The following is a 20,274-nucleotide window of genomic DNA, read 5'->3' as shown; positions in this document are numbered from 1 at the left end:
TCCCATCACTGCTCGGCCTGAACCGGCCCCCTGATTGTAGTGGCTTGGCTGGATCGAGAATGCAGTGTGGGGAGTGAACACCAACTTACAGAATCACCAACGCCATCTGGGGCACAGGCCTTTGACAGCAGCTCACCAGAGTCCTCCATCCTGGGAGTCTTTCAACCTGTTCCCAGGTGTGGCCCATCTTCTTGGCATATCCTTCCTCTCCCAGGGATGGAGCTTCTGTTGGGGTTTCTGTAGCTCTGGGTTTTTAACCCCATGCCCAGGTGGGACGGTTGGTGGGAGTGAAAGCAGTTGGGAAAGCTCCATTCCCACAAGGTAGAAGATTCCTGCGGTGTCGGAGAGTCATAGAAAAATACGGCAGAGAAGCAGGCCCTTCAGCCCATCTAGACCATGCTGAGCCATTTTAAACCATCTATTCCCATCGACCTGCACCGGGACCATTGCCATCCATATCCCCTACCATCCGTGTACCTATCCAAACTTCTCTTAAACGTGGAAACCGAGCTCGCATGCACCACTTATGCTGGCAGCTTGTTCCAAGCTGTCCCCACCCTCTGAGTGAAAATGTTTCCCCTCATGTTTCCAGGTTGCAAATGCAGTTACTGCTTTGCCCATCCTGAAAGAAACTGTCTGAGTTTTGAACAGATACTAATGGGTCCCTTGCAATTATTTCCCGAGAACATTAAACTGATCCAACACCGTGCCTTTTCTTTAAAATATCTCAGTCAGGTTAGACTGGAATGTCTAGACAGAGCGGACGTGGAGAGGATGTTTCTGAAAGTGGGAGAGTGGAGTACCAGACAGTGCAGCCTCAGAAATGAGGTTCGTCACTTTAGAGTAGAGATGGGGAAGAATTTCTTCAGCCAGAGGGTGGTGAATCTGGAATTCATCGTCACAGGAGGCCAAGTCATTGGGGATATTTAAAACCAGAGTTTGATAGGCTCTTGATTAGTCAGGGCATCAAAGGTTATGGCAAGAAGGCAGGAGAATGTGGTTGAGGTTATAAATCAGCCATGATGGAATAGAAGGACGTCCCTTTAGAACGGAGATGAGAAGGAATTTCTTTAGCCGAAGGGTGGTGAATCTGTGGAATTCATCGCCACAGACGGCTGTGGAGGTGTACTTAAAATGAAGGTTAAGAGGCTCTTGATTAGTAAGGGTGTCAGAGGTTACAGGGAGAAGGCAGAAGGCTGGGGTTGAGATGGACAATAAATCAGCCATGAAGGAATGATGGAGCAGACTCGGAGGGCCAAGTGGCCTAATTCTGTTGCTAAGATTTATGGTCTATCTACGAATAGGTTATGAGGTCAGCACAACATCGTGGGCTGAATGGCCTGCAAAATTATGTGTTCTAAACCTTTCATCTATATTTCTGTTTTCTTCAGAATACCCAGTCGGAGATCTTTGAGGAGCTTGACCAGAAGAGTACAATTGTTGCGGAGGAAACCGAACCAGTGGATGCGTGCAGCACGCTGCCAGCCGAAAGCACAGAGCAGAATGGGAGCTCGAGGCAATTCCTCCCTGAGGTCCAGAGTCAGCCCAGGAGCCAAGGTGGCCTCGAGGCCCAGGCATTCCCCCAAGAGGGGCAAAAGGCCGCAAGAGAGACGCTGAGCGCAACGGGCAACCCGCATGCCGCCTCGAAGGCCATCAAGAAGTTGTCTAAGGTTCTGAAACGCAACCGCAGCCAAGTGGGCCTGGCAAGCAATGTGAATTGTTCCGGACAGACTGATGCTGCAGGGCACGCTAATGTCACTGAGGAGATTTCAAATGCACCTCGGGATCAGCGTGATTCCTGTTGCAACTGCTGGGGTTACAGTAAGTGAAATACAACCTTTTAGCCTTCTAAACTCGAAATCTGGGTTTCCTCACTTGCAGGGACTCCACAGTTTGTGTTCTCAGTATTACTTGTTTAGTCTTTGTATTTGCACAGTTTGTCTTCTGTTGCACATTGGTTGCTTGTCAGTGATTGTGTGTACAGTGCCTCTAAAAAAGCATTCGTCCCCCTTGGAGGTTTTCATGTTTTGTTGTTTTACAACACCGAATCATAGTGGATTTAATTTGGCTGTTTTGACACTGATCAACAGAGAAAACCTCTTTTGTGACCAAGTGAAAACAGATCTCTACAAAGTGCTCTAAATTAATTACAATTATTAAACACAAAACAATTGACTACATAAGTATTTTTCCCCTTCAAGTCACTATTTAATAGATGCACCTTTGGCAGCAATTATAGCCTTGAGTCTGTGTGGACTGGTCTCCATCAGCTTTGCACATCTGGACACTGCAATTTTTCCCCTTCCCCTTCCTTCTTTACAAAACTGCTCAAACTCTGCTGGATTTGCATGAGGATTCCATGGGGCAACACCGTAGCGTAGTGGTTAGCGCAATACTTTACAGTACCGGTGACCCCAGTTCAATTTCAGCCGTTGCCCGTAAAGAATTTGTATGTTCTCCCCATGACCACGAGTGTTTCCTCCAGGTGCTCTGGTTTCCTCCCACAGCCCAAAGACCTACCAGTTGGTAGGTTGATTGGTGGTTGTAAAACTGTCCTGTGATTGGGCTGGGATTAAATCGGGGGATTGCTGAATGTGTGCTAGATTTTATTACAGCCTTGTGGGCTGAGCAAAACTGAATTATTAGTTGTTGAATTAAGTGTTTCAGGAAACAATTAAGTGCCCAACGTGTCACCAGCACCAGACTACCAGCCATCAAGGATGTATTCCAAGTTCAAAGTACAAAGTACAGTAATTATCAAAGTATGCTTACGGTGCACAGCCTCGAGGCTCATCTTCTTGCAGGCAGCCACAAACAAAGAAATGTCAGAGAACCCACTTAAAGAAAGCACCCCACGGAACAAGACCATCAGACGTGCAAAGTCACGCAAACAGCAGAAACAACAAACGAGTAACGCTCAGAACATCAAACATCAGAACGCAGGATCCCCAGAAGTGGGTCCACACCCACGAGCCACCGGGGGGTGAGTGAAGCCGGTCCAGGAGCTTACCCACCATCAAGGGCCGGGAAAGGGCCAGTAACGTCAGGGAGGATCCCACCCACCCTGCTCACGGACTGTTTCCTGTCAGAGTCACCCTGCTCATGGATCATTTCCTGTCAGAGTCACCTTCTGTACAGACACTCAGTGATTCAGGAACAGCCTCTCCCCTGTCATCAGATTTCTGAATGGACATCGAACCTGTGAACACTAACTCACTATTTTCTTTTTGTCTTTTTGCACGACTTGTTTAATTGTTTAATTTTTTAATTTTTTATATATTTACTGTAATTTACAGCTTTATTTTCTATTGCAAGGTACTGCTGCCGCACAACGACAAATTTCATGGTATATACTGATTGATTGTGATTTTGAGACACTCCTGTGCCTAGAGTCACTTTATGCACGTACAGTCAATCCATGTATATAAGCTATCTTATGTATTTATATTTATTGTGTTTTTATTATTATTATTATTGTGTTCTTTATCTTATGGAGTTTATCTTAGTAGTGAGTTAAGCATCGATTTGTCGAACTTCTAGTTTTCTTCTTCACCATTCCCCATTCTCATTTCTGTCTCTCACCTTATCTCCTTACCTGCCCATCACCTCCCTCTGGTGCTCCACCATCGTCCCCTTCTTCCATGGCCTTCTGTCCTCTCCTATCAGATTCCCCCTTCCCCAGCCCTTCATCACCTCCACCAATCGACTTCCCAGCTCTTTACTTCACCCCACCCCCTCTTCCGGTCTCACCTATCACCTACCACCTCGTACTTCTTCCTCTCCTCCCCCACCCTCAACGTCTTCTCCCTTCCTTTCCAGTCCTGATGAAGGGCCTCAGCCTAAAGCCTCGACTGTTTACACTTTTCCGTAAATGCTGCCTGACCCTACTGGGTTTTTCTGGCACTTTGTGTGTGTTGCCTTGGATTTCCAGCATCTGCAGATCTTCTTGTGTTTGGCTTGGTGTGTTTTATTTATCTCCTGCATCCCATCCAGAGTTACGATTATTTCGTTCTCCTTGACACTTGTGTACTGAAAATGACACTAAACAATCTTGAATGTTTTTCGTTAGCTAAAGTATTCAGTTCATACCCCAGACAGGATCTGCTGCAGGAGCTGGTTACGGGACAGTGCCGTGGAACGCGACTGCAGGAACCCGCCCGAGCACCAGCAGAATCAAGTTGCCGAGAGGTTTCCCAACGCGTCTGCCTATCCCGAGAGGGTGACCGAGGACAGGAGCAGAGGGAAGCTGTGCGTGTCCTCCGAGCCCCCAACTTTGCACCTCCGTGGCTCTACCTGTTCCACAAAACCCAGGATTAGACAAAGGGACCTCAACAGTCATGGCAGGTAAAAAAAAAAAAGGTGAACGCCAGAAGTTTTCTCTAGGGTTTCCTCTGGGTGCTCCGGTTTCCTCCCACTGTCCAAAGACATACTGGTCAGTAGTTTAATTGGTCATTGTAAATTGCCCCATGATTAGGCTGGTGTTAAATCGGGAGATCGCTGGGCGGTGAGGCTCGAAGGGCCGGAAGGGTCAATTCTGTGCCGTCTCTCAATCAATGAATCAACCAACCTAACCCTCCCCTCCCGCATAGCCTGCCATTTTCCATCATCCGTCAGCCTATCTAAGTGTCTGTAAAGCACCACAGTCAGCGTAATGCCTTCAGTGCCACCAGGTTCAGGAACAGTTATTACCACTCAACCATCAGGGTGAAGGTACAGGAACCTCAGGACCCACACCACCGGTTCAGGAACAGTTATTACCCCTCAGCCATCGGGAAGGACGTACAGGAGCCTCAGGACCCACACCATCAGGGTCAGGAACAGTTATTACCCCTCAGCCAGGGGTGCAGTGCTGCTGGATCTCACCGGAGTGCCACTCCGGCACCTCTGTAAAAAAATGTCAAAATATACAAGCGGGGAATTTAACAGCGGCCGCTATAGTTGATTGGAAAGAGGCTCTTTTTCTCTTTGTGTTGATAGGAAAAAGAGTAGTGAGCAATGAACGAGACGAAATACATTTCCAAATCTCCCAAATGGCTGCTCTCCTCCCCTGTTAACATTTCTCACTTACAAAATACGATATTTTCTATTCGTACAGATACAATTATAATTTCTGTAAAGATTCAAGCTTCTTTCACTTTTTACATACTTAAAGACTAAACAGGATCTGTATTGGTCTAACCATGTAATACCCGATGTGTGAGGATATTGTGAATATCCAGACACACAGGTACACTTCCTGTCCAACCATTTCTGCGAGAGAAACGGTACGAGGCAGAGTTGCCAACCTACCGCTTTTGATACTAATATTCACCAATATTCGTGGCTTTACCAATCGTTCATCAGGCGTTCTTGTTTCATACTTGATTACTTGGTTCCAGTTTAGGTGGCTGAAAGTGTAAAAAACTTATTTGCTTTGTTTCTGTTATTTTGATACCTGCTTAGGAACACTGCTCAGCACTGCGGGCCCTGCTGTCTGCTCTGAATCAGCCGTAGAAGTAAGCCTACATCTGTGGTGGTCGCCAATACAAAAGTAAATTTTTCTCACTAACAACCCTATGGCTTCTAAGCAAACAACGTTACCTTACTTGCTTGATAATTATATTTTATGATAATTAGTAATACCTTGTCATATTATTAAATTAAGTATTATATGTTTTATTGTACCAGTTATACACTGAAGTGTAGTGATAGGCTATAATCTTGTTAATGTCGTAACTATCACTATATTTCTGTGGAGCTTGGGAATTCATGTATTTCTTTCATCTTGGTTCAGTGCCTGACATTATAAGAAGCCCTATTCACATATATATGTCACACCCAATTTGTGTACCTGCTCAAGGCGAGTGAAGAGGACGGACGAGTGCGGGAGCAGTCGGCGGTTCCGGGATGGCGGATACCGGAATTCGACGGTTCGGAGGTTGTTGGAGGTTCGGAGGTCGTTTGTGGACGGATCGGGGAGGTGTGAGCTCCAACGACTTAATTTGGTGCACAAAACTGACAAATTTACTGAGTGGCACCTTTGTTTTTTTTTTGTGTCCACTAACCACACCACCAAAAAGAGTTATAAAGTGTAACTTAACTGTACATTGTGTATTGTCTGATATTTTACAGTGTGGGCTTGTATCGGGGTGCATTACGTAGCGTCTACGCAAACGTGAGTACACAGTTTGGTAGGGCCTACGGCAGTTCCCCTAGACGGACGTGAGTTGATCGAGCCGAGCGTTACATATCTATCTAGCTGAGGTGCCTGAGACTTTTGCACACACCGCTGTATTTGTCAACATGGAGCGGAGAGCGAGCTTGTAAATCTGGCAGGAGCAAAGAATGTTGGGAATGGCGAGGATGGAGCACCGCAGGAGGGGTGTGGGACAAGTGACAGAAGAGGAGTGCCAGTGCACTTGGATGGCATGGTTGCAGACACACCCAGCCCTGAGACACCAGGCAAGGCCATTTGATTCCAAACAATTGGTTTATTGGTCATTACAGATGGCTCTTTGGTGCTTCCCACTCACTGCCTCTCCCTTCCCCTATTCCCAACCATGATCCCCCCTCTCCCAGTCCACAATAGAGACCCACATCAGAATCAGGTTGATCATCACTCACATACGTAATGAAATTTGTATTTTTTTTTTGCAGCAGTACAGTGTAATCCATAAAATCACTACAGCGCTGTGCAAAAGTCTTTGGCACGCTATTTATATATATGTTTGTGTGTGTGTGTGTCTGTCCCTAAGAATTTGGCACAGTACTGTACATACTTTGATAGAAAATTTTTCAAAGTTCCAAGTTCAAAGTAAACTTTCACTTTTCATCTTGCAGGCGGTAACAGTCCACGTTGGCAATGATCTGCAGAAAAACCGCTTCAGCCGTTTCTAGGAGATTCAACGCCTCTACAGTGCACTGATGCCCCTGTCCACTTACGCTCCAGCCTCTTCCGTCTTGGACGTGATACGACGCTGCTTAAATTTGAGAAGAAATCATTTTATAACTTACTAATCTACTGTGTGGAAATTTTAGTCCTTAACTTCCTACTTTTTGTAAATGTATCTGTTTCCAAAACGTATTAAATATATTTAAAGCTTGCAAACCACTGTAATGTTGCATCAGTTCTTTTGCCTCCCCAGTAGATAACGTGTTGATGATATTTTACCTGTATGGTTGAGGGAGGGAGAGATAGCGGTGGGAACATTGACACATAGAAACAAAGAAAATTTACAGCACAATACAGGCCCTTTGGCCCACAAAGCTGTACCGAACATGTCCCTACCTTAGAAATTACCTAGGGTTACCCATAGCCCTCTATTTTTCTAAGCTCCATGTTCCTACCCAGGAGTCTCTTAAGAGACCGTTTTGTTTCCGCCTCCACCACCACCGCTGGCAGCCCATTCCATGCACTCACCACTCTCTGCATAGAAAAACTTACCCCTGACATCTCCTCTGTACCTACTTCCAAGCACCTTAAAACTATGTCCTCTCGTGCTAGCCAGTTCAGCCCTGGGGAAAAGCCTCTGACTGTCCACACAATCAATGCTTCTGATTATCTTGTACACCTCTATCAGCCACCTTTCATCCTCCGTCGCTCCAAGGAGAAAGGGCTGAATTCACTCAATCTATTCTCACAAGGCATGCCCTCCAATCCAGGCAACATCCTTGTAAATCTCCTCTGCACCCTTTCTATGGTTTCCACATCCTTCCTATAGTGAGGCGACCAGAATTGAGCGCAGTACTCCAAGTGGGGTCTGACCAGGGTCCTAAGGAGCTGCAACATTACATCTCGGCTCTTAAACTCAATCCCACAATTGATGAAGGCCAATGCACTGTATGCGTTTGTAACCATAGAGTCAACCTGCGTAGCAGCTTTGAGTGTCCTATGGACTCAGACCCCAAGACCCCTCTGATCCTCCACACCGCCAAGAGTCATCATTAATACTATTTTCTGCCAACATATTTGACCTACCAAAATGAACCACCTCACACTTATCTGGGTTGAACGCCATCTGCCGTTTCTCAGCCCAGTTTTGCATCCTATCAATGTCCCACTTTAACCTCTGACAGCCATCCACACTGTCCACAACACACCCAACCTTTATGTCATCAGCAAATTTACTAACCCACCCCTCCACTTCCTCACTTCCTCATCCAGGTCATTTATAAAAAAATCACAAAGAGTAGGGGTCCCAGAACAGATCCCTGAGGGACACCGCTGGTCACCGGCCTTCATGCAGAATATGACCCATCTACAACCAGTCTTTGCCTTCTGTGGGAAAGCCAGTTCTAGATCCACAAAGCAACGTCCCCTTGGATCCCATGCCTCCTTACTTTCTCAATAAGCCTTGCATGGGGTATCTTATCAAATGGCTTGCTAAGATCCATGTACACTACAACTATGGCTCTACCTTCTTCAATGTGCTTAGTCACATCCTCAAAAAATTCAATCAGGATGTAGGGCACGACCTGCCTTTGACAAAACCATGCTGACTATTTCTAACCATATTATGCCTCTCCAAATGTTCACAAATCCTGCCTCTCAGGGCCTTCTCCATCAACTTACCAACCACTGAAGTAAGACTCACTGGCCTATAATTTCCTGGGATATCTCTATTCCCTTTCTTGAATAAGGGAACAACATCCGCTACTCTCCAATCCTCCGGAGCCTCGCCTCATTGATGATGCAAAGATAATTGCCAGAGGTTCAGCAATCTCCTCACTTGCTTCCCACAGTAGCCTGGGGTACATCCCGTCTGGTCCCGGTGACTTATTCAACTTGATGCTTTCCTAAAGCTCCAGCACATCCTCTTTCTTAATATCTACATTCTCAAGCTTTTCAGTCCACTGCAAGTCATCCCTACAATCGCCAAGATCCTTTTCTGCCAAGACTATATGGTCAGTAAAGAAACGAAATAAAAACAAGGGCCCAATCTTATCAAACAGACTGTTGCGCAAAGTTGGAACTCACTGATAAGTCGATCGTTCGCCCTTCGGATTCTCGCTCCACGTCCGGCGGTCTCCCAACATGTGTAGATGTAATCTAAGGCGGGGGGCGGGGGTTGTTGTCCCTGATGATGGAGACTGGTTCCCTGTCACATCGCTCTGGGTAGTTTTTTTCTGGATATCCGTTCTGACACGTGATGTCCGGCGCCGAGAGGAAAACTTCCAGGAGCTGAACTGGCAGGGGAGAGAAGGTGATGAAGAGCTAAGATCAAGCGTTCTTTACCGGAACGCTCTGATCGCCGGTGGTCATTTCAGCACACAGAGAGCGTTGGCAGGGGAGCGGCCTCGGGCTGACACGGGGTGGAATGTGGAGGGAATCGGCTCCGAAATCTGGCCCTTTCCCCCTGTGCAGCGGCGATGGAGGGAAGGATGGCTGGAGAGACGAACGCATCAGAGAAGAGGAAGGCTGGAGAGACCAGCGCTTCGATTCGTGGGGCTGGGGTCAAGAAGACGGTCAGACTGAGCGTTCGAGATTTGAAAGAAGGCAACGGTTTCAGTAGGGAGACCTTCATTTGCAAGGTGCTACCGGATTGCCGTGGCTTCAAGGTGGACGATCTTTACAGCGTCCGGGATTTCGCCGGTTACTACGACGTCACCTTCGGGCATGCCCCAGGGTGGCAGACGTTACGTGACTGCTTCAGTGAGAAGGGGAGCGAGGCGCCGCTGTCGCTACTAAAAGCGCAGCCCCTCTACGCCGACGTAACGCAGCAAGAGAGAACGGTTCTGGTACAAATGTTCAACCCCTATGTACCGGTCGTTGGCATCCTCACATTCCCAGCGCGATATGTGGAGAGCGTGGGCAAGTGTGAGAACGTCAACGACAGTCTGGGAGTATGGACAAGTAAAGGGCAGGTCAGGGTGAAGCTGAGGGTGGACACCAGCGGCTGTGTCATCCATCCATCCTCAGTGTTCGCAACAGGAGGGAACCGGGGCTTCCTGGTTTATGCCGGGCAACCCAAGGTGTGCCGGAACTGCGGTAAGGCGGAGCACATCGCAGCCCAGTGTAAGGCTGTGCTGTGCAGAAACTGCAAGGTGGAGGGACACGGAGGCCAAGTCCTGCCACCTCTGCGGGCAGGCGGACCACCTGTACAGGGCCTGACCGAAACGGGCGGGCTCCTACGCACAGGTGGCCGGGAGAGATGATAACATCGGAAAGGCCCGGGATGAGGAAGAGGCACAAAGATCTTTCTTTCTTTTTAAATCTTTTTATTGAATTAGTACACAAAGAGTAAAATATATAGCAACCAATACATTGTTAGGATATAAATATAAAAGTAATATTAATACAAAAGAAAACAATACAACGTATGTTAATTATAGAATAACAAGGTAATATAATTGCATACTAATTCTTCATAGATACCAACAGAACGAAAAAAAACAGAAAGAAAACCTACCGTGCAACTAACCTAACAAAGCAAAGCAATAGGCTAACTGGGTATATACTGGACTTTAAACAATTAAACAATCGCGTCCTCAAACCCGGCAGATAAAATCCACGAAGGGAATGTATACGTAGTCAGAGAGAAAAAAAATAGTTACATTAAATGAAAATATTGAATAAATGATCTCCAGGTCTGTTCAAATTTAACTGAAGTATCATAAAGATTACTTCTGATTCTTTCCAAATTTAGACACAGTATCGTTTGAGAGAACCAAAAAAACGTAGTTGGGGCATTAATCTCCTTCCAATGTTGTAGAATACATCTTTTCGCCATTAAAGTAAGAAATGCAGTCATTCTACGCGCTGAGGGGGGTAAATTATTAGAAGGTTTAGGTAATCCAAAGATAGCAGTAATAGGATGGGGAGAAATATCACTATTCAGAACCTTTGAGATAATATTAAAAATGTCTTTCCAAAAAGTTTCCAGAGTAGGACAAGACCAAAACATGTGGGTAAAGGAGGCTATCTCCCCATGACATCTATCGCAAAGAGGGTTAATATGAGGGTAATAACGAACTAATTTATCTTTAGAGATATGTGCTCTATGGACAACTTTAAATTGAATTAAAGAGTGTTTGGAACAGATAGAGGAGGTGTTAACAAGTTGTAAAATATAGTTCCAGTCCTCAGCCAGGATAGTAAGACCCAATTCCCTTTCCCAGTCAGTCCTAATCTTGTCGAGTGGAGCTTTCCTAAATTTCATGATAGTATTATAAATAGTAGCCGTTACACCTTTCTGAAACGGGTTAAGGTTGATGATAACGTCTAAAATATTTCTGGGGGGTGGGGGTAAGGCCGGAAAGGAAGAGAGTATGGTATTTAGGAAATTTCTAACTTGCAAATATCTAAAAAAATGTGTTCTTGGTAAATTGTATTTATTAGATAATTGTTCAAAAGATATAAGGGAGCCATCTGAAAATATGTAAGGGATGTAAGGGATAAATTTGTCCTGGTGAGGAAAGAGAAGCAGAATAAACAGTGTAAAGACAGTAAGGTAGAAGGGCTGAAATGTGTATACCTCAATGCAAGAAGCATCAGGAACAAAGGTGATGAACTGAGAGCTTGGATACATACATGGAATTATGATGTAGTGGTCGTTACAGAGACTTGGCTGGCACCAGGGCAGGAATGGATTCTCAATATTCCTCAATTTCAGTGCTTTAAAAGGAATAGAGAGGACGGAAAAAGGGGAGGAGGGGTGGCATTACTGGTCAGGGATACTATTACAGCTACAGAAATGGTGGGCAATGTAGCAGGATCCTCTTTTGAGTCAATATGGGTGGAAGTCAGGAACAGGAAGGGAGCAGTTACTCTACTGGGGGTATTCTATAGGCCCCCTGGTAGCAGCAGAGATACAGAGGAGCAGATTGGTAGGCAGATTTTGGAAAGGTGCAAAAATAACAGGGTTGTTATCATGGGTGACTTTAACTTCCCTAATATTGATTGGCACCTGATTAGTTCCAAGGATTTAGATGGGGCAGAGTTTGTTAAGTGTGTCCAGGATGGATTCCTGTCACACTATGTGGACAGGCCGACCAGGGGGAATGCCATGCTAGATCTAGTACTAGGTAATGAACCGGGTCAGATCACAGATCTCTCAGTGGGTGAGCATCTGGGGGGCAGTGACCACCGCTCCCTGGCCTTTGTAATTATCATGGAAAAGGATAGAATCAAAGAGGACAGGAAAAATTTTAATTGGGGAAAGGCAAATTATGAGGCTACAAGGCTAGAACTTGCGGGTGTGAATTGGGATGACGTTTTTGCAGGGAAATGTACTATGGACATGTGGTCGATGTTTAGAGATCTCTTGCGGGATGTAGGGGATAAATTTGTCCCGGTGAGGAAGATAAAGAATGGTAGGGTGAAGGAACTATGGGTGACAAGTGAGGTGGAAAATCTAGTCAGGAGGAAGAAGGCAGCATACATGAGGTTTAGGAAGCAAGGATCAGATGGGTCTATTGAGGAATATAGGGAAGCAAGAAAAGAGCTTAAGAAGGGGCTGAGAAGAGCAAGAAGGGGGCATGAGAAGGCCTTGGCGAGTAGGGTAAAGGAAAACCCCAAGGCATTCTTCAATTATGTGAAGAAAAAAAGGATGACAGGAGTGAAGGTAGGACTGATTAGAGATAAAGGTGGGAAGATGTGCCTGGAGGCTGTGGAAGTGAGTGAGGTCCTCAATGAATACTTCTCTTCGGTATTCACCAATGAGAGGGAACTTGATGATGGTGAAGACAATATGAGTGAGGTTGATGTTCTGGAGCATGCTGATATTAAGGGACAGGAGGTGTGGAGTTGTTAAAATACATTAGGGCAGATAAGTCCCCGGGGCCTGATGGAATATTCCCCAGGCTGCTCCACGAGGCAAGAGAAGAGATTGCTGAGCCTCTGGCTAGGATCTTTATGTCCTCGTTGTCCATGGGAATGGTACCGGAGGATTGGAGGGAGGCGAATGTTGTTCCCTTGTTCAAAAAAGGTAGTAGGGATAGTCCGGGTAATTATAGACCAGTGAGCCTTACGTCTGTGGTGGGAAAGCTGTTGGAAAAGATTCTTAGAGATAGGATCTATAGGCATTTAGAGAATCATGGTCTGATCAGGGACAGTCAGCACGGCTTTGTGAAGGGCAGATCGTGTCTAACAAGCCTGATAGAGTTCTTTGAGGAGGTGACCAGGCATATAGATGAGGGTAGTGCAGTGGATGTGATCTATATGGATTTTAGTAAGGCATTTGACAAGGTTCCACATGGTAGGCTTATTCAGAAAGTTAGAAGGCATGGGATCCAAGGAAGTTTGGCCAGGTGGATTCAGAATTGGCTTGCCTGCAGAAGGCAGAGGGTGGTGGTGGAGGGAGTACTTTCAGATTGGAGGATTGTGACTAGTGGTGTCCCACAAGGATCTGTTCTGGGACCTCTACTTTTCGTGATTTTTATTAACGACCTGGATGTGGGGGTAGAAGGGTGGGTTGGCAAGTTTGCAGACGGCACAAAGGTTGGTGGTGTTGTAGATAGTGTAGAGGATTGTCGAAGATTGCAGAGAGACATTGATAGAATGCAGAAGTGGGCTGAGAAGTGGCAGATGGAGTTCAACCCGGAAAAGTGTGAGTAGTACACTTTGGAAGGACAAACTCGAAGACAGAGTACAAAGTAAATGGCAGGATACTTGGTAGTGTGGAGGAGCAGAGGGATCTGGGGGTACATGCCCACAGATCCTTGAAAGTTGCCTCACAGGTGGATAGGATAGTTAAGAAAGCTTATGGGGTGTTAGCTTTCATAAGTCGAGGGATAGAGTTTAAGAGTCGCGATGTGATGATGCAGCTCTATAAACTCTGGTTAGGCCTCACTTGGAGTATTGTGTCCAGTTCTGGTCGCCTCACTATAGGAAGGATGTGGAAGCATTGGAAAGGGTACAGAGGAGTTTTACCAGGATGCTGCCTGGTTTAGAAAGTATGCATTATGATCAGAGATTAAAGGGAGCTAGGGCTTTACTCTTTGGAGAGAAGGAGGATGAGAGGAGACATGATAGAGGTGTACAAGATAATAAGAGGAATAGATAGAGTGGATAGCCAGCGCCTCTTCCCCAGGGCACCACTGCTCAATACAAGAGGACATGGCTTTAAGTTAAGGGGTGGGAAGTTCAAGGGGGATATTAGAGGAAGGTTTTTTTACTCAGAGAGTGGTCGGTGCGTGGAATGCACTGCCTGAGTCAGTGGTGGAGGCAGATACACTAGTGAAGTTTAAGAGACTACCAGACAGGTATATGGAGGAATTTAAGGTGGGGGCTTATATAGGAGGCAGGGTTTGAGGGTTGGCACAACATTGTGGGCTGAAGGGCCTGTACTGTGCTGTACTATTCTATAAGTCAGAAAACCATGATATACCATTAGTCTTCCATATTTGAAAGGCACGGTCTGTAGAGGAGGGGAGAAAAATATATTGCCAATAATAGGAATCGCTAGCACAAATTGATTAAGATCAAAAAATTTTCGGAATTGGAACCAGATACGTAAGGTATGTTTAACTATTGGGTTGCAAACCTGCTTATATCGTTTCAAATCGGAGGGAAGAGAAACCAAGTGCATAGCCTTGAACAGAATGTAATTCCAATACTACCCATTTAGGAATGGATGGTGTATCTTGGTCAAGTAACCAAAATTTCATGTGTCGAATATTAATTGCCCAGTAATAAAATCTAAGGTTAGGTAGTGCCAAGCCTTCATCTCTCTTAGCTTTCTGTAGATGTATTCTACCCAACCTCGGGTTTTTATTTTGCCGAATAAATGAAGAGATTTTAGAGTCTACTTTATCAAAAAAGGATTTTGGAACAAAAATTGGTAATGTCTGAAATATATATAAAAATTTTGGCAGAATAAACATCTTAACAGCATTAATACGACCAGTCAAAGTTAAATAAAGTGGACACCATTTAAAGGAAAGTTGTGTGATATTGTCAATTAAGGGTAAATAATTAGCCTTAAATAAATCCTTACGTTTACAGGTAATTTTAATCCCAAGATATGAAAAATGATTATTAACCAATCTAAATGGCAGGTTCTGATATAAGGGAACTTGCTTATTAATAGGGAAAAATTCACTCTTATTAAGATTTAATTTGTATCCTGAAAAAAGACTAAATTGGGCTAATAAATCTAGAGCTGCTGGGATAGATTTTTGAGGATTGGAAATATATCATCAGCGTAAAGTGATACTTTATGAGACTTTAACCCACGACTTATATCAATAATGTTAGTAGATTCTCGAATAGCAATTGCTAGTGGTTCTAATGCTGTATCAGCTAACAAAGGGCTAAGAGGACACCCTTGTCTGGTACCTCGAAATAGAGGGAAAAAAGGTGAGTTTTCAGTATTAGTACGAACTGACGCCATAGCTGTGTACATACATCTATTGATGCTTCTGGACACATCTTCAGTGATGTTCCTGAAATCATCCGGTGTTTCGGGTCTTTCAACATCATACAACCTCCTCCAGGTGACCCAGCCGGGGCTGATCAGACCCCAGCTTGTGTCCAGATGGCTAGCTACTTATGACTCCATGGCTCCCCTCTTTTGAGCCACAGCCATCTTGAGGCCCTCTCTGCCGTATCCGTGGTACTGCGGATGGCTCTCCTCTTCCCCTCTCCCTCCATGCCCAAAATGCTGAAGGCTCTAACTAAAGAATGGGCTACGAATCCCCTACAACCAACCTCCACTGGGAGACACCTCGCTCTCCATCCGGCCTGCTGACAGTTGCTGACCAGTCCTGCGTACTTGGAGAGCTTCCTTTCAAAGGCCTCTTCTAAGCTATCTTCCCATGGGACGGTCAGCTCCAGCAGCACCACTTGTTTAGTCAACTCAGACACTAGGACAATGTCAGGTCGCAGGATGGTGGCTGCGATATGGTTGGGGAACTTCAGCTGCCCTTCGAGGTCCACCAACAGCTGCCAGTCCCTTGCAGAGGTCAGAATGCCTGCAGATGGAGAATGGTATAACAATTTAATCCAGGTTATAAATTTCGGGCTGAAGTTAAACATTTCAAGCACCTTAAATAAGTAGGGCCATTCAACCCTGTCAAAGGCTTTTTCAGCGTCTAGGGAAGTGACGCATTCAGGATCGGTTTGTGACGGGGTATAGGCAATATTTAGAAGTGTACGAATATTATAAAAAGAATAGCGATTCTTAATAAAACCCGTTTGATCTTCTGAAATAATATAAAGAAGTGCTTTTTTCTAGTCTATTTGCTAATAATTTAGAAAAAATCTTGGAGTCAACATTTAACAAGGATATTGGTCTATAAGATGCGCATTGAGCGGGGTCTTTATCCTTCTTTAATATTAAAGAGATCAATGCTCTATAAAAGGATTCTGGTAGTTTACCAAGTTTTAATGAGGCCTCCAGAACCCTGGATAACCAGGGGACTAATGAGGGTGCAAAAGATTTAAAAAATTCTAGGGTAAACCCGTCAGGGCCAGGAGCTATCCCCGAGTTCATAGAAAAAATAGCATTCTTAATCTTATCAGTAGTGAAGGAAGTTTCTAACATAGAACATATATCGTGTGATATCTTAGGGAAGTCTAGGTTATCTAAAAAGTCACACATATGTTTAGAATCTCATGGAGATTCTGATTGATATTAAGAGGAATAAAAATCAAAGAAGAATTGATTAATCTCAGCTTGATCAAATGTCAGTTGATCTTTTTGATTATAAATCTGATTAATTTGAAGTTTAATAGAGTTAGTCTTCAACTGATTAGCCAACAGTTTACCAACTTTGTCACTATGTATATAAAATTCACTTCTTGTCTTCATTAATTGGTTTGCAATAGAGGACAGAAGTAATAAACTGTGTTCCATTTGAAGTTCAGTTCTTTGTTTATACAGCTTCTCAGAAGGAGCTGTAGCATATTTCTTATCTATTTCCTTAATCTTGTCCACAAGAGCAAGCTCTTCCTTCTTCAACCTTTTCCTCAAAGCAGCAGAGTACGAAATAATCTGGCCACGAATATAAGCTTTGAAGGAATCCCAAAGGGTGTTCACGGACATATCCTCTGTACTGTTAATTGTGGAAAAAGAGATCAATTTGTTCATTCATGAAGTTAACAAAATCCAAGTCCTGAAGCAACAGCGAATTAAAAAGCCATTGTCTATTGTTATGAGCTTTGGCCAATAATTTAATGGAAAGCTTAAGTGGAGTATGGTCCAAAATGGTTATAGAGTCATATTCGCATTTAACTACTGAAGAAATAAGACAAGAGTCAATAAAAAAAAATCAATTCTTGAGTAAGAGTGTTGAAGTGGCACAAAGATCAGCTGCTTCACCACCATTCAGGCTACATCCCAGCTGGAACATTACCTTCCTCTTCTCAGGACTCCAAACACATTCTGGCCAACCATTGCCTAATGGATCTCTGCTCAATGGGGCCCCTACTCAGGACTTTCTCCACCTGGAACGAGAGGACAGGGCTGCACTCCACCATAGCAGAACATCCTGCGTATGCCCAGAACATTCAGATAGAGCATCAAAGTCAAAGTCGAGTTCACTGTCTCACACACACAAGTACATGTATGAACACAGGAGCAATGAAACGCTTGCTGCAGCATCACAGACACGTGGCATCAGATGAGCTGTATTCACAAGAAAAACATCAATCATACAGTTTTTTACAAGGAAGCACAACTAGAACAAAATAAAGCTCAGATTGAGAGCAAAGTGCTCATAGTGTTGCTAAACCAAAGTGATTAGGGTTTTAACTAGTTGGGTCGATAACTGAATATTTTAAGGAAAGTAGTTGTTCTTGAACCTGATGGTGGGGGATTTAGGACCTAAGAGGGAAGGTGACTAAGGTATATAAAATTGTGGGAGATAGAGATAGGGTGGTGTTGGTATTAGCATTAACTTCTGCAAAGGTAGATGTCAAGTCTTCACTTAGAACAGCAGTTCCCAACCTGGGGTCCACGGACCTCTCAATGGGAAGCCTCCATAGCATAAGAAAGGTTGGGAGCCCCTGACTTAGAACAGTCTACACAATGGCAATGTCTTCGGTTTCTCGTTGGACCGGTTCTTCCCCCTGTGGAGCTCTCAGTATTTGTTGTAAGCCACCCTCTCTTCGGTTCAGCCTGCTCTGTATGCTCCTCTACCTCCCTGGATTTTGATTTGGGAATTGCTTCTTTTATTGGTTTAGACTTGTTCTCGCTGCTCCTTCAATCACTCGCACACCTTCAAGTAACTCCCTGGCCTTTAGCATTATCATGGAAAAGGATAGAATCAGAGAGGACAGGAAAATTTTTAATTGGGGAAGGGCAAATTATGAGGCTATAAGGCTAGAACTTGTGGGTGTGATTTGGGATGATGTTTTTGCGGGGAAATATACTATGGACATCTGGTCGATGTTTAGAGATCTCTTGCAGGATGTTAGGGATAAATTTGTCCCGGTGAGGAAGATAAAGAATGGTAGGGTGAAGGAACCATGGGTGACGAGTGAGGTGGAAAATCTAGTCAGGTGGAAGAAGGTAGCATACATGAGGTTTAGGAAGCAAGGATCAGATGGGTCTATTGAGGAATATAGGGAAGCAAGAAAGGAGCTTAAGAAGGGGCTGAGAAGAGCAAGAAGGGGGCATGAGAAGGCCTTGGTGAGTAGGGTAAAGGAAAACCCCAAGGCATTCTTCAATTATGTGAAGAAAAAAAGGATGACAGGAGTGAAGGTAGGACCAATTAGAGATAAAGGTGGGAAGATGTGCCTGGAGGCTGTGGAAGTGAGTGAGGTCCTCAATGAATACTTCTCTTCGGTATTCACCAATGAGAGGGAACTTGATGATGGTGAAGACAATATGAGTGAGGTTGATGTTCTGGAGCATGTTGATATTAAGGGAGAGGAGGTGTTGGAGTTGTTAAAATACATTAGGATGGATAAGTCCCCGGGGCCTGATGGAATTTTCCCCAGGCTGCTCCACGAGGCGAGAGAAGAGATTGCTGAGCCTCTGGCTAGGATCTTTATGTCCTCGTTGTCCATGGGAATGGTACCGGAGGATTGGAAGGAGCCGAATGTTGTCCCCTTGTTCAGAAAAGGTAGTAGGGATAGTCTGGGTAATTATAGGCCAGTGAGCCTTACGTCTGTGGTGGGAAAGCTGTTGGAAAAGATTCTTAGAGATAGGATCTATAGGCATTTAGAGAATCATGGTCTGATCAGAGACAGTCAGCATGGCTTTGTGAAGGGCAGATCGTGTCTAACAAGACTGATAGAGTTATTTGAGGAGGTGACCAGGCATATAGATGAGGGTAGTGCAGCAGATGTGATCTATATGAATCTTAGTAAGGTATTTGACAAGGTTCCACATGGTAGGCTTATTCAGAAAGTCAGAAGGTATGGGATCCAGGATTGGCCAGGTGGATTCAGAATTGGCTTGCCTGCAGAAGGCAGAGGGTCGTGGTGGAGGGAGTACATTCAGATTGGAGGATTGTGACTAGTGGTGTCCCACAAGGATCTGTTCTGGGACCTCTACTTTTCGTGATTTTTATTAACGACCTAGATGTGGGGGTAGAAGGGTGGGTTGGCAAGTTTGCAGATGACACAAAGGTTGGTGGTGTTGTAGATAGTGTAGAGGATTGTCGAAGATTGCAGAGAGACATTGATAGAATGCAGAAGTGGGCTGAGAAGTGGCAGATGGAGTTCAACCCGGAAAAGTGTGAGTAGTACACTTTGGAAGGACAAACTCGAAGACAGAGTACAAAGTAAATGGCAGGATACTTGGTAGTGTGGAGGAGCAGAGGGATCTGGGGGTACATGCCCACAGATCCCAGAAAGTTGCCTCACAGGGAGAGGGGGAGATCCAAAATAATAGGAAAAGACAGGAGGGGGAGGGATGCAGCCAAGAGCTGGACAGTTGATTGGCAAAAGGGATATGAGAGGATCATGGGACAGGAGGCCCAGGGAGAAGGAAAGGGGGGAGGGGGAGAAACCCAGAGGATGGGCAAGGGGTATAGTCAGAGGGACAAAGGGAGCAAAAGGAGAGAGAGAGAGAGAGAGAAAGAATGTGTGTATATAAATAAATAATGGATGGGATACGAGGGGGAGGTGGGGCATTAGCAGAAGTTAGAGAAGTCAATGTTCATGCCATCAGGCTGGAGGCTACCCAGACGGAATATAAGGCGTTGTTCCTCTAACCTGAGTGTGGCTTCATATTTACAGTAGAGGAGGCCATGGATAGACATATCAGAATGGGAATGGGATGTGGAATTAAAATGTGTGGCCATTGGGAGATCCTGCTTTCTCTGGCGGACAGATAATCAACATGGTGCCCCAGGAGTGGATGGAATTGTTAATTTGGAAAAAGCATTAGAGCCAACGCCTGCCTT

General features: G+C 44.9%; 1 protein-coding gene across 1 annotated transcript in view; it reads left to right on the top strand.

Annotated features, from left to right (window-relative positions):
- LOC140203627 (uncharacterized) overlaps positions 1 to 4,348 on the top strand; it is a 71,106-nt gene extending 66,758 nt beyond the window's left edge. Inside the window, exons 10-11 of the mRNA XM_072269675.1 lie at positions 1,392 to 1,821; positions 4,095 to 4,348. Coding sequence (XP_072125776.1) covers positions 1,392 to 1,821; positions 4,095 to 4,348 — 684 coding nt within the window. The remainder of the gene's footprint in view (positions 1 to 1,391; positions 1,822 to 4,094) is intronic.
- The last annotated feature ends 15,926 nt before the right edge of the window (positions 4,349 to 20,274 follow it).

Source organism: Mobula birostris, chromosome 10, assembly GCF_030028105.1.
Source record: "Mobula birostris isolate sMobBir1 chromosome 10, sMobBir1.hap1, whole genome shotgun sequence".
Classification (NCBI taxonomy): Eukaryota; Metazoa; Chordata; class Chondrichthyes; order Myliobatiformes; family Myliobatidae; genus Mobula; species Mobula birostris.
This window is presented reverse-complemented; position numbering and strand designations above follow the sequence as displayed.